Genomic DNA, 14,712 nt, shown 5'->3' with positions numbered 1-14,712 from the left:
GAAAATATTTTCTAGTTTTAATTTAATAATTAAAAAAAAAACTCAAAAAATTAACAACGTCGGCTAACTTTAGTATTATAAAAGAATTTACCTTGATTACTTATGATGAAACTGTAAGAGTTGTCATGAGAATTTTAATAATTTATCATCAGAGTTTCAAATTTAAATCATATTTCTTGAATCAAAATTTAGTTGTTATAAAGTCTTCTCATCTTTCTGATCTACTGCTCGATTGTTCTCAACAATTATATTAGTTTTCTCAGAATATTTTTATTTTAAATTGTAGTATTAATATTTATAATATCCTAATTTTAATTTTCGAATAAATCTTTATAATAATAAAGTTAGTCGACATTTTTAATTTTTTGATTTTGTTTCATTTATTAAATTAGAACTAAAAAATGTTTTTTTAAAATTGCACTTACAGTTTTTCAAATTTTCTACATGTCAAATTTTTTTTTAATTGTTAGCAATAATTTTTTTCAGTAAAAAAATTATAAAAATTTTTAGATGTCAGCTAATTTAATTTTCACTAAATCTTTTCATTAATCCAAAAATTTCGTTATGAATATTTTTTGAGATAATAATACTTGAAGCTATGTTGAAGCTGTCCACATTAGCAATCAAATAATTTTTTAACGCCGTAATAAAAAAATAAAATAAAATATTTATTAGAATCTGTCAAATAAATCGACTGCAGCGCCACACGATAGAATACCGGCACTAAAAATCGTGACAGATGGCGCCACTTGCTTACTTTACATTCAAAAACATCTGCGGCTTCGTGTTTACATTTTAAGTTATTACAATTTAATTTTCATTTAACCTTACTACTTATTATATACTAACTGTTGAACATAAATACGAAAATTGTTTATTATTTTTAAATCATTAAAACAAAAAATAAATAAAAAATGCTTGATGAAGACTTCTGTCCTTGTAGTTCACCAGATCTTTGGAAAGAAGCATTAGACTGTCAAGATCTTGCTGAAACTCAAGCTTTAGACGGTATAATACAAGAGAATACCGATGATGAGATAGCGGAAGAGACAAGGTTTTACTTATTTTTATTTATATATTTATATATTTAGTCAAGTTTCCTTATAAAAAAAAAAATACGTGTGTGTATCGGAGTACACAGGTAAGAAGTGAAACTTTTTTATGACGTATCATTTTTCTACTATTTACCCCTGATTAAACAACTGAATTCGATCGAATTAAACAGAATCAAATTTTTAATTCTTTTGAATTCAATTAAATTCTGTTAATTCGGTACCTAACTTTAAAATGAATTCTGTTTAATTCGGCAGGTGAGCCAGAATTTAGCCGAATTAAAACAAATTCAAAATTATTAATTCGGTTCAATTCTGTTGAATTCGGAAATAATCCTCGAATTTCTGGCTCTGACTCCGAATTAGACCGAATTAAAACAAATTCAAAATTATTAATTCAGTTAAATTCGGAAATAATCCTCGAATTTCTCGCTCTGACTCCGAATTAGACCGAATTAAAACAAATTCAAAATTTTTAATTCGGTTCAATTCTGTTGAATTCGGAAATAATCCTCGAATTTCTCGCTCTGACTCCGAATTAGACCGAATTAAAACAAATTCAAAATTTTCAATTCTGTTAAATTAGGAGATAATCCTCGAATTTCTCGCTCTGACTCCGAATTAGACTGAATTAAAACAAATTCAAAATCCTTTCATAGATATTATTTTAATCATAGTTTTAGGATTTAATAACAATGAAATTGCGATAGTAAAAGATTTAAGACGATTCAAAATATAAAAAATTAAATTTCAAAGAACTCAGTAGGATTTAATTTACATTATGTTACAATTTTCAGATTTATTTTCCATACTTGAACAGAATTGAAAATTTCAATTTTTTTTTAATTTTCGCTCTGCCATTTTCCGTAGAATCGAACAGAATTAAAATTTTTAATTCTTTTGAATTCTGTCTTACCGAATTTAACAAAATATAACAGAATTGCGATTTTCAATTCAGTTGGATTTTGTTTTGCAGAATTCAACAGAATTGAGCAGAATTAAATTTTTTAATTCTTTTGAATTCTTTTTTACCGAATTTAACAGAATATAACAGAATTGATATTTTTAATTTAGTTGAATTCTGTTTTGCAGAATTCGACAGAATTGAACAGAATTAAAATTTTTAATTCTTTTGAATTCGGTTTTACCGAATTTAACAGAATATAACAGAATTAAAATTTTTAATTCGGTCGAATTCAGTTGTTCAATCAGGGACAACTTCACAGAAATTGGGAAGATAAGGCTTAAGAAAAAAAATTTTTCCCTATTAAATTAAAGCTATTTTAGTATTATAATCATGCATACAAATAACATGAGTAATTTATTTTATCATAGCTCTTATTAAAATTATTGTATTTCATCAATTATAATCGCTTACAAAAATTATATAACGAACTTTAATATTCATATTTCATATCATAACTTAGTAAAAATAATCCAAAGCAGATAAATAATAATTTACTAAATTACACAAGTTATGAGAAAATAATTGAAATTGTCTATTCAAAGTAATACAATTATATGCAATGATTTTATAGAATTCAAAATGAATAAATAAATCATTAAAAATGAATAATTAAAAAAAATGAACGCACACATATTTTTATTTTCTAATTGTGTTTTGCTTTATTTTTAAATTACTATTTAATTTGTTTTTTTAATTGTTTTTAGAATTAATAATGTTTACTAGATTTATTCTTTACGTCGCTGTACAGAACTTCGATAAAAAAAAAAAAAAAAAACATGGCGCGTAACCGAAAATCGTGACGACTTTTTTTACATTGCTATAAAATTTCTCTCATACGTCGATAAAGAAGTTTCACTTCAAAAAGTTTCCACTTCTGATTCTACATTTTTTTATGAAAAATTACATTACTACTGTTCTGACTGTCATCGAAAGTAAAATATGTATTTATATTTTTTAGGGATGATTCATTTGATGACAGTGATGCTACAAGAGCAGGTAGCGATGATGATGTGGTACCTAATTCTCACAATAACTCTAAAGCTAAATCTCCGATCAAATCAACGAGTCCGTCGACCAGTATCAGGTACGAATCAGGAATATTCATTTTTATTATAAAATTTATCATTGTTATAAAAAACTTTATTCAAAAATTATTTTTAGAAGTAGTCAGCTAGTAACTCCGGTTCAAGTTGAACGTAAAATCTCCCAGGTACAAAATAATAATAATGTAAGGCTACAAAAATTACATGTTTTGTGATACTGTAATTAGCAGGCATCTTATGAAAATTAATTTATCAGATGTTTATCTAATTTTAATAATTTTTTTAACAATTAAATTATGGCAAAAGAAAAAGAAAAAAAAATTGACATGTAGAAAATTAAAAAAATTAAAAATGAAATTTTTTTTTAATTATTTTTTGGAACAAATTTGTTTTTTAAAATAAAATTAAAAAATTATCAAGTGACTACTAACTTTAATGTAGGAGGCATCTTACAATTGTTAGAATTTTTATAATTAATCAATTATTATAAAAAGAATATTTTTTTTAATAGCTACATGTCGAATTTTTTTCATCATAATTTAATTGTTATAAACATCTAAAAAAATTGTCAGGTGTCTGTTAAATTGAATGTTTTTTATCACACTAAAATTAGCAGACACTATACAATTTTTTTATTTTTTTTTTAAAGATAAACCAGGTCTAGAGAATTGAATTTATATTTTTTTAGAGTTTCCAAAGACGAATTTTTTTAAATAAATCTTTTTTGCTCTAATTTATTTGTTAAAAAATTATAAAAATCATGAGATGTCTCTCCATTTCAGTGTCATATGTTTTTCTTCTGAGTCTTCATTGTGTATATACTATTCCAATAAATTGAATTTATGATTTTCAGGTGCTTAGACAAGAATATGCTAGCCGTAACGGGGCTAATAATAATAAGAATGAATACATTATTTCTGAGTCAAGTGAATCAGATAGTGATACAAGTATTGATAAAAAACCATTGCAAGGTCCATCTGTAAGAAATGAAGCGAATTCTAAAATGAATGTTAATAGTTCAGATAGTGAAACTGGTGGTTTTAATGAAGCACAAACTGTTTCAGCCAAAAGTGCTAGTCAATCTTTAAAAGACAAAAAAAATCTTGAAAATAATAGTGCTGTTGATGATAGTTCAGATGATAGTTTTAATGAAGCACAAACTCTTTCAGCCAAAAGTGCTAGTCAGTTTTTAAGAGATAAAGAAAATCTTAAAAATAATAGTCTTCTTGATAATAAACCTTCCGTTTCAAAGCCCGCTGGCCAACCTGCCTCATTTTCAAATGAGATTCAAAACAACAATTCAGATTTAGATGATGAGATAGAACAGTGGTTGGAAGAAAATAATAATGAAACTCAATGGGCGAAAACTAGAAACGATTTGTAAGTTAACATTTTTTTACCGGCGAGATTAATAATTAATAATAAAGGACATGTCTATTCACACGTAAAAAAGTTTTGATAAATTTACGAGTAAATAGACACCTCTCATAATAAATAGATTAATTAATACACTTTAATTAGTGTAAATTTTAGTGTAAATTTTTTTTAAATTAAATTTATTACTAATATATCGATGGTTTTCTAACGCAACCTCGTATCTCAATGACGATTTTAGAGATGAGGTAAAAAATAGCTTATAACAAATTAATATTCATCTAAAAACAATATTTATCACTTTTATTTTCTAAAAATACTATCGTATTTATTATTTATTTATTTATTTACACGCCAATCGGCTTTATACATTAGATTTACATCAATTAATTTGGTTATAGGTGAAAAAAGAAAATAAAAAGAGTATTAACATTTCAATAGAATTAAATTTAAATTAAATTGAATTAAATCAATTTCATTTACTTTATAAGTTTAAATTATTAGTATTATAAAAAAAAAAAATATTAATCTGGTTAATATTTTTTTTAGTGACGCGTTTATAATTAATTATTAATTTTTCAGTTGAACCCTTTCATCTTCAAAAATTGAGATACGTGGTTGTGTTAGAAAATCCTCGATATTTACTTTCATCCATAAGTTTTTTAAAAATATTCACCAACAGTTTTACGAGAAAAATACAGAAATGTATCAATGTTAGGAGGTTTCCCCATAAGACCAATGTTAAATTGCTCAACTTCAAAGTTAATGATTTATTTAAATAATCGGGCAATCTCTTTCAAATTTTCGGAATTTATTTAGACATATTTAAACTTCACATTAAAAAAAATCAAGCCTTTCATCAAAAGTTGCCTTGGTGCTCGTATTTTCTTAAGGTAGTACGTACGTGAAAAGCATATTTGAAGAAAATTATGAAATTTTTTTTGTCAAAAGATAAATATATTAATAATTCACCACCAAAATTTCAGATTAATTCACCGCACCGTTTTTGAGTAATTAATTTTCGAAATAGCATCTTTTACACGCAGAGGTATAGAAAGATGGTAAAGTTAGTATAAAATCTATTTACATTACTCGAGTGTTACGGAAGATTTCATACTAACTTTACCATCTTTCTCTATACCTCTACGTGTAAAAGATGCAATTTTAAAAATTAATTACTCAAAAACGGTGAGGTGAATTAATCTGAAATTTTTGTAGTAAATTATTAATATACAGTAGCGCTCAAAAGTATTTTGACAACATTATGCGTTAGTTTTTTTTCAACAATGTCAAAATACTTTGGAGCCACCATTTTCCTAATATTTAAAAAATTAAACTTTCTTTTGTTACAAACAAGGACCACTTTGACACTATTCTGTAGATTATTCAAAAGCTGTTAAAAAAATAAATAAATGATTATTGTGTTTCATATTTATTTTTAATTAAACCATTAAATATATTTGTCAAAATACTTTTGAGCGCTACTGTGTTTATCTTTCGATAAAAAAAATTTCATAATTTTCTTGAAATATGCTTTTCACGTACGTACTACCTTAAGAAGTCTAACAGCAAATATTTTAAATTATTTTAGGCGCGCAAAACACTATACAGATTGGGAAGAAAGATGCATGTTATATTATTTATTAAAGACTAACACAATGGATCAATGTAACTCTAAAAAAAATTGGGATCTCATGAAGATTAAATATAAGGTAATCTAATTAATTTTTTCCGTATATTGAAGTACGTTATTTATAATTGTTTTCATTGCAGTTTTTACTACACAGATCCAATTTATCCTTGGTTAATCACTTTAATACCAGCCTCCAATATAAACTAAAGAAATTCAAATTACCAGATAAAGTCATTAAAATAATTAAAAAAAAAATGAAAAAATAAAAAATATTTTTATTATAATTTATATTTTCTAAATTCGTAAATATTTTTTTTTTTTCAACGTAAAAGTTCATTTTTTTAATTTAAATAATATAAAATAACATTTTGTATTTAATGATTTATTTCATTAAATATTTTTTTAAAAATAAATTTTTGTAAGATAAAATAAATTAATTTCTGTAATTACTTAAAAATTAATATCCATTAATTTAATGATTATTTTTAAATAATATTTCTTGATCTTGCGCTTTGACGTGATATGTATAGATCTATAATCATTTGCGCAGTATACAGAGAGATATAGCGTTTACGTAGCGACAGAGAAGGGGCTATTGTGTCGTAAACCAGTATGAGCTGAAATCAGCTGAAATGCAATAAGTCGCAATCCTGCAAGCCAGTAAATTTATTGAAATGGCGGGTGTTGTAAGTCGCTGTTCTCAGATTCCAAAAAACCAATTAGGTGAGTTGAAATTATTTTATTTATCTTAATTAATTCTTCCTAAAATTATCTCAAAATATTTTTAAATATTACCAAACAATTTACTTTAACGAGACATACAATCTGTCATTTAATACAAAATATTTTTAAGTTCACTCTTAAATTGGACTCTGTTATGCAATAGTGTGTTAAGTACATAGGATTTCCATAGCACTTAACACATGAATGCATAACAGTGTCCAATTTACCCTGAGGCAATAATTGACGAAAAATTTTTTCCCAGGTTTTCTTGGTGCCCTTGTGAGCAATCAACAGTTCAGGAATTTCGCAGATGCTGCACCAGAAGGAAAGGTAATTAACTTTTATTAAAAAAACTAATTCTCAAGTTATTGCACAAGTTGTGCAATAATGACTTCCGTTATAAAAAAAAATAAAAAATAAAAAAGTGACAGTTGTCATCTTCATCTGACGGATTAAAAAATTTTTCCCAGAAATTCGGAGGTCCGCTGCAAGACCAGGACAGAATATTTACCAACTTATACGGCAGGCATGACTGGAGATTGAAGGGATCACTGAAGAGAGGCGACTGGTACAAAACAAAGGAAATTCTTGGCAAAGGAACCGACTGGATCATCAACGAAATAAAAGTGTCCGGCTTGAGAGGTCGAGGAGGCGCTGGATTTCCTTCAGGAATGAAGTGGTCATTTATGAACAAACCTTCGGACGGCAGGCCCAAGTATTTGGTGGTAAATGCTGATGAAGGAGAGCCAGGAACATGCAAGGACAGAGAAATTATGCGACATGACCCGCATAAGCTGGTTGAAGGGTGTTTGATCGCTGGTCGCGCGATGGGAGCTTGTGCTGCGTACATTTACATCAGAGGAGAATTCTACAATGAAGCTTCGAACATGCAAGTTGCTATTGCTGAAGCTTACCAAGCAGGATTGATAGGAAAGAACGCGTGTGGTTCTGGTTATGATTTTGATGTCTTCGTACAACGGGGAGCTGGTGCTTATATTTGTGGCGAAGAAACCGCTTTGATTGAGTCGTTGGAAGGCAAGCAAGGCAAACCAAGATTGAAGCCACCTTTCCCAGCTGATGTTGGTCTCTTTGGATGTCCTACCACCGTGACTAACGTTGAAACTGTTGCAGTTGCACCTGTATGTATTTTAAAAATTTTTGATAATTTAGTTTTTTGAGTTATTAATTGATTAAGGTATATGGGTGATTCTCTGTAAGGACGTCTTAAATCTTTACAAAATTGTCCGACCAAATTATTTTTTATTTTATTAGAAAAAAAATTAACAAGGGCTACAAAACTATCAGCTTAATTATAATAAATAAACAGCCGAATTAATTTTTACTTTTTCGATATTTGTGTATTTTTTGCCATATAACATGACAGGGGACTGATTTTTTTTATCAAATTGAGAAAAATCAAGCAAACTATTTCAATGCATTCAACTTTTCAAGTTCTCAATGAATGTTTACATTAATTAGAATAATATTAAGACTTATGGATCCAATTTTATAAATAAATTATAAATAAAAATAGCTGCCTGGGGACTGAGTTTTGAAGTGGCCCAGACACATATTTCCAGCACAAACGGTGCTTTGACATTAAATAAAATGGCGATAAAGCGCTAACAGCCCTATGATTATTAACTCAAGGCTAATTAGATCCTTATAAACTTTACAAAAGGTAAAATAACACGCTGGATTTTTTTTTTTTTGCTTTGAACTTCTGGCAGGGTACTGATCTTAAAATGTCTGGGACAAACTTTGGTTTAATGAATTTAATGAAACAAATTAATTTTCGGTACTTTTTATTGAAGAAGATTGTTAGTTAACTAATTAAGTTTATAAACATTATGGACCAAATTATATATTATGGTCGAATAACTTAAAATTTAATCTTAAAGTTTTAATTTTGGAAATGGGACAGCCCAGGGGACTGTTATTTCGGTGGCTTACGAATTTATAGCAAAAAAACCAAAATTTATTTCATTTTAGATTTCAATGCTCCAAATAGAAATGTTTTTTTACTTTCGTAATAAATTTTTTTTACTAACAAAATAACAATTTTTCTAATAAAAAAATGCCTGGGACAGCAAAAAACATCCTTACAGAGAATCACCCATATATAGTTGTCGTGGTTAAGGAATACCGTCAGAAAATTCTGAATTTTTGTATACTTATTAAAAACACGATAATACAATTACCCTAAAAATTTGAAGTCGATTGACCACCTATAACCCGAGATTAATTCAATTGAAAATTGAATATTTAACATTGATTGCATACGCTCTCTGCAGTTCTGTTGCAGAGTTGCAACAGAATTCCACTAGTTGCTTATCTTATTTTGAATGATGAAACGAAAAAAATTTGGCTTTTTGAAGAATGTAACGTAAATATTATAAGCCTGACAAATAAAACATTGCTGGTGTACCTTGTGGAAAAAGGCGATATTTATACCATTAACAGATTTATGTTACATGTTAAGGATCCAATATTGAGAGATAAGCTGATAAACCATCGCGATGATGATGATGATGTACCGCTATCTCATTATCCATTCCATCCTAAAAAATGTGGAAATTTTCGTTTTCACAAAGATACGGTGTTCAGAACCAATGCCTACAATTTTCTTATGGTGTTATTAGAGTCGGGCGCTGACATATCTGCACTGATAAATAATGGCCCGGGAACATTTTTACCTAATCTAGCAACTTACAGATGTACTCCAGATATACTAGAACAGTTTTTACCTTATTATACTTCCATGTCCCTATCTAGAGTTTTACACTACGCCACACTTCCTATCGATGAAAAACTCTGATAATAACTTAATACGCAAGGTCCCAAAAATTGAGCAACGTCATTGTCTGGCAGCAATCGAAGAAAATCGAGAAAAATGCATCGAAGTTGCTTTAAAAGATCTGGTCTTTAGGCGTTAATTTAAATTACCTGTTCCAAAAGAAGAAATAAAATTAATGAACCAATTAATTGCCAGCGACGAAGAAATCAATGACATTGTAAATTACTTCTACAGAGAAATCACTAAATTATATTCCCTGAATATAATTATTGAATTCGGCGATAAAAAAATAAAAATGACTGATTTTCTAATGCTAGCTCATGACGATAAAAAATTAAGATTATTGGCGCAAGAAAACAGTTTACTGGATGACTTTTACGAAAGTTTCAGTAGTTACAAGAGGTCGGATGATAACACTGATTTCTATGAGTATTGTCATAGTTCAATTATAAGGAGGATAAAATATGCTACGGACGGATTGAAACATCTCGAAAATTTGAAGAAAATTTCTTCTCTTCAAGAAGCTATAGCGTTGCCGTATGAACTAGTGTTAGAAATTGTTGAGTACCTCAACAATCTACACTAGGACTCGTTCATAAGAGTTTTTGATAGTTACTACCCTGTTGAAAACATCCAATACAGACTCATATGCAACAATAAAATCTATCATAGCTTATATAATGTAATCAATCTGAAATAAAAAACTTCCAGATAGAGTGAGATTTGGAATCTATATGTAAGTCCATCATAGCGGGGTTTCTTTATTGGAATTAATCGGATTATAATGTTATTTGTATTTGTATGGATCTTATCTGCACCTTACCTGTAGGTTTGGATCTGTTCTTATCGTAAGTCCATATGAACATAAAAACCTATGTGGATTTCCGAAAACGAAGCAGAAAATTTTGTTTTAATAATTTTAAATGACAATTCCACTATTGGAAAAAATTATGTATTCTATATGTAACAGCCACTTTGAAAATATCCGAATTCTAAAGTAATTCCATATAAACTCGAAATAAATAATTTATCTGCCAACAATTATAATTGTATACTAAGTTTCAAATATTTTCTAATTAAATCTGTTAAATAAAAATAAGAATAAAAAATCACCTCGCTCTCTAATTTTTCCGATCATTGACACCCATTATTTTATTTTAATGAAAATTATTGGTGAAACCATTTAGGCCGGTTTTTTAATCAAGGATAAAAATAAAATTATTTTATTAGCAAGCTCATATACTTTTGCGGCGCGTATATATAATCTCTCATTTTTTGACGATATTGTACCATGACAACTACCTAAAGTAATTAATTTTGATGTTGAAATTATTTCTAGACTATTTGCCGTCGTGGAGGATCTTGGTTTGCTTCTTTTGGTCGCGCAAGAAATCATGGAACGAAGTTATTTAATATTTCTGGTCATGTTAACAATCCTTGTACTGTAGAAGAAGAAATGTCGGTTCCTCTGAAAGATTTGATTGAAAGGCATGCTGGTGGTGTCATTGGAGGATGGGATAATTTGCTAGGAGTCATTCCTGGTGGATCATCAACACCTATTATTCCTAAGAAGTAATATTAATATTAAAATTATTTTTTATTAATGAAAAGTTGAAGATATATTTATTATTAAAATTTATTTCAGTGTGTGTGATACCGTTCTCATGGACTTTGACGACCTGGTCAGGGTGCAAAGCTCTTTTGGTACTGCAGCTGTTATAGTAATGAACAAACAAACTGATGTGATCAAGGCGATTGCTCGGCTTATCAGCTTCTATAAACATGAGTCTTGTGGTCAATGTACCCCTTGCCGTGAAGGAATTTCCTGGATGAACAAAATAATGGATCGGTAAGTTTAATTTGGTGAAAATATTTGTTTGCGTTTGTACAACTGGTTTAATTTTATAGATTTGTCCAAGGAAACGCAGAGGTGCATGAAATTGACATGTTATGGGAACTCACAAAGCAAATTGAATTACACACAATTTGTGCTCTTGCTGATGGCGCTGCTTGGCCAGTTCAAGGACTCATTCGACACTTCAGACCTGTAATTGAAGAGAGGATGCTTAAACATAAAGCGTCTGCTACTAATTAAAGATTAAGTTTAGAAAGTTAGATATTTATTTGAAGAATCTCAGTATACTTTTTGTATGGAATATTTTTACACAGTATTTTCATACTGCTTCTGTTATTATTATTATATTTAATAATTAAGTAACAGTTGGTAGGTAAATAGTGAAGACATGTAATAATTTTTACTAATTCTGTACAAAAATAAAGAGTCTAATTATTAATTTCTTGTAATAGATCGTCCAATTTTAGTTTACACTTTTTATATCTTTTATTTTTTGAGAAAAAATTCTTTTAATTGGCAAAATAAATTTTTTATTTTTTTATTTATTCTAATTAAATTTCGATTTATAAATATAAATTGAATCCTAGTTAATAACCTTAATGATAATTGATTTCTATGTAGTAAATTTTTTCTCATTTTCTTTATAATTAATTTGATGAAGAAATACTTAAAATTTATGGAAATTAAGTAAGCCGACATTTAAAAATTTTTATAATTTTTTTTATTGAAAAAATTATTAAAAAAAAATTTCATTTGTAAAAAATTTTAAAAACTTTTAAGTGCACTTTTAAAAAAATATTTTTTAGTTCTAATTCAATAAACAAAGCAAAATCACTAAATTAAAAATTTTGGCTAACTTTATTATCATAAAAATTTTATGATACTAAAATTAGCAGACTTTTAACCAATTTTTATTAAATTTTTTGAATAATAATAATTATAAAAATTTTCAGACGTCAGCCAATTTAATTTTCATAAAAGTTTTTTATTAATTTCAATATCATTTAATTTCTCTTAAACATTTAATTTTTTTGTAAGAAAAAATTTGTTTTTATAAAAAATTATGATATTAAATTTAGCCATCACTTGACCATTTTTAATTTTTTTTTTTAATAAACAAATTTGTTCCAAAAAATTATTTTCTAAAATTTGCATTTTTAATTTTTTTAAATTTCTACATGTTAATTTTTTTTTTCCATAATTTATTTGTTAAAAAAATCCCTAAAATTATTAAGTATCTGCTAAATTAATTATAAAAAAAAATTAGATTTTTTTTTTTATTAAAATAATCAAAAACTTTGTTAAAACAAAAAAGAAGTAACAAAAATTCAAAAAATATTCATGATATTAATTAGCTGCCACTTGACTATTTTTTAATTTTATTCAACAAAAAAATTATTTAAAAAAAATTAAATTTTTAATTTATTAAATCTTCTAAATGTCAATTTTTTCTTATTTTATTTATGCGGTAATTTATTAATTATAAAAATTCTTAAATATCTGTTAAATTAATTTTCATAAAATATTTATGGAAACTCTCCTTAAGCCCGCGCATGCGCAGTAAGAAAATTTTAAATCAACCTCGGCAGACATGTTCGGTCTGTCGCTCGTGAAGTGTAAACCAGAAAGCAGCTACAGCGGTGTGTTGGCTTCCTGACGAGCCTCGTCGGCACTCGCGTTGCACCTTATCCATCACACTGCGATATACGAATCACGGTGTCCATTCACATCCGTCAAAAGAGTCCATTTAACAGGACATGTGAATGCCGAAAAAGGAGTACACTTGTCGGGTATATACGGTAGTCTCCTAAAGTGTCGATGTAAAGGGGGGTAAATTATAAAAACGTGGGTGTCGGCTGTGTACGTGTGAGATAAAAATACCCGAAATCGAAGTGCCAGGCAGGATAATAATTATAATTAAAATAACACAATTATCATAATCAACATCAACATTGTATCAGCCAATAAAATACGCCACCCAATAAACGGGATAGTGATAATGCTCAGGTATTTGTTGTCGCCTCGGGACCTCCTCATGTCCACTCTAATTAACACAATCAACTTACGGTAACGATTAATTATTATTTAAACGGACGAGATTTTTTATTGCTAACTGACAACTGGATAAAAATAATCCAGGCTATAGTATTGTATTGATTTGTTTTTTTTTTTTTTTTTTTTTTTTTTTTTTTTTTCGTTTAATTTATTATATTATTTATTAATTAATTATAAATAACTGACTTTTTAAATTACGAAACTGAGTAAATAATAATAATATATCATGGCCACGGTAACTGAAGACCGAGTAATGGATCTAAGAGCGGAAATTGAAAGACTTTCACGTGAGCTTGACCTTGCGTCGACCGAAAAAATTCAATCAGCACAATATGGGCTTGCTCTTTTGGAGGAAAAGTCTGCCTTGGAGCAAAAATGTAACGAGCTTGAAGCACTCTATGAGAATACCAAGCATGAGCTTGATATTACACAAGAGGTAAGGTTGATTTAAGGGGGAACACCACTGTGACGATCGAAAAGAAGAGCTGATTTTTGGGAATTTTTTTTACAGGGAAAGTAAAGGAATTTGGAGATCGGATTTTTTTTTATTTTATTAAGGGTACATTAAAAATTATTACCCTAAATTTTTATTAAAAAATATTTAATTATTACGAAGTTATTAACAATCTCGTAGAGCACTAGAAAAAATTTCTCCCTCCATGGTCGGTTCGATAACTCAAAAACGGATCAGATGAAAATAAAAACCCAAATTGCTTTTTAATTAGTAAGGATGTAGTTATCGTCTTACGTACGGAATTTTGAAAATTTTAATTTTAAAAAAAATGACGACTGATTGAAAATTTTCTCACAATTCTTACTGTTTTTTTTTAACCCGGCTAAAAAAATCTTTAAAATAAAAATTTTTTAAATTCCATTTTTATTTTCATCTGATCCGTTTTTGAGTTATCGAACCGACCATGGAGGGAGAAATTTTTTCTAGTGCTCTACGAGATTGTTAAGGAGGTTCGAGTGAATCTAATGTAAAAAATAATTTCCAACTTTGAGCTTTGAAATTAAGTATACGTATAAATAAATACGTAATTTATCTAATCCAAAAATTTAAAAAAGATTTACCGCTTAGTTACTTAGATATTAAATTTTAAAAATCACAAATTTTATATCCTTATACACGGGCTCTTATGGCGGACAAACGTTTTGTCGAGACTTTAATTATTTTATTCAATATTAACCTCCCAACTTTAACGGATAAAAA

General features: G+C 27.9%; 3 protein-coding genes across 4 annotated transcripts in view; all 3 read left to right on the top strand.

The window, feature by feature from the left end:
* Nucleotides 1–14,712, top strand: part of LOC123264438 (protein bicaudal D) — a 32,905-nt gene that overhangs the window by 6,400 nt on the left and 11,793 nt on the right. The window contains exon 2 of one of the 2 annotated variants that reach the window (XM_044727737.1): nt 13,710–13,935. In XM_044727737.1, the coding sequence (XP_044583672.1) occupies nt 13,726–13,935 (210 nt within the window). In that variant the 5' untranslated portion in view covers nt 13,710–13,725. Of the gene's footprint in view, nt 1–13,649; nt 13,936–14,712 lie in introns of those variants that run through there. The other variant, XM_044727738.1, reaches the window with a different exon arrangement.
* LOC123262966 (dentin sialophosphoprotein-like) lies at nt 915–4,446 on the top strand. Its single transcript, XM_044725476.1, has 4 exons — nt 915–1,054; nt 2,978–3,103; nt 3,181–3,247; nt 3,916–4,446. Exons 1-4 carry the CDS (start codon nt 915–917, stop codon nt 4,444–4,446), a joined length of 864 nt encoding a protein of 287 aa, XP_044581411.1.
* LOC123264440 (NADH dehydrogenase [ubiquinone] flavoprotein 1, mitochondrial-like) lies at nt 6,632–11,883 on the top strand. The gene is made up of 6 exons (XM_044727740.1): nt 6,632–6,792; nt 7,055–7,122; nt 7,263–7,931; nt 10,929–11,161; nt 11,235–11,438; nt 11,498–11,883. Exons 1-6 carry the CDS (start codon nt 6,744–6,746, stop codon nt 11,682–11,684), a joined length of 1,410 nt encoding a protein of 469 aa, XP_044583675.1. The 5' UTR covers nt 6,632–6,743; the 3' UTR covers nt 11,685–11,883.

The sequence above is a fragment of the Cotesia glomerata genome, linkage group LG4 (assembly GCF_020080835.1).
Source record: "Cotesia glomerata isolate CgM1 linkage group LG4, MPM_Cglom_v2.3, whole genome shotgun sequence".
Lineage (NCBI taxonomy): Eukaryota > Metazoa > Arthropoda > Insecta > Hymenoptera > Braconidae > Cotesia > Cotesia glomerata.
The sequence above is the reverse complement of the archived record's forward strand: the minus strand, read 5'-3'. Positions and strand labels throughout refer to the sequence as shown.

Bases quoted from the DNA above. Each gene is read 5' to 3' on its own strand.
- LOC123262966 (XM_044725476.1), top strand. From the start codon at position 915: ATGCTTGATGAAGACTTCTGTCCTTGTAGTTCACCAGATCTTTGGAAA. The intron at 1,055-2,977 runs GTTTTACTTATT...TATATTTTTTAG, and splicing joins GAGATAGCGGAAGAGACAAG to GGATGATTCATTTGATGACA. The intron at 3,248-3,915 runs GTAAGGCTACAA...TATGATTTTCAG, and splicing joins AGGTACAAAATAATAATAAT to GTGCTTAGACAAGAATATGC.
- LOC123264440 (XM_044727740.1), top strand. From the start codon at position 6,744: ATGGCGGGTGTTGTAAGTCGCTGTTCTCAGATTCCAAAAAACCAATTA. The intron at 7,932-10,928 runs GTATGTATTTTA...AATTATTTCTAG, and splicing joins AAACTGTTGCAGTTGCACCT to ACTATTTGCCGTCGTGGAGG. The intron at 11,439-11,497 runs GTAAGTTTAATT...TTAATTTTATAG, and splicing joins ATGAACAAAATAATGGATCG to ATTTGTCCAAGGAAACGCAG.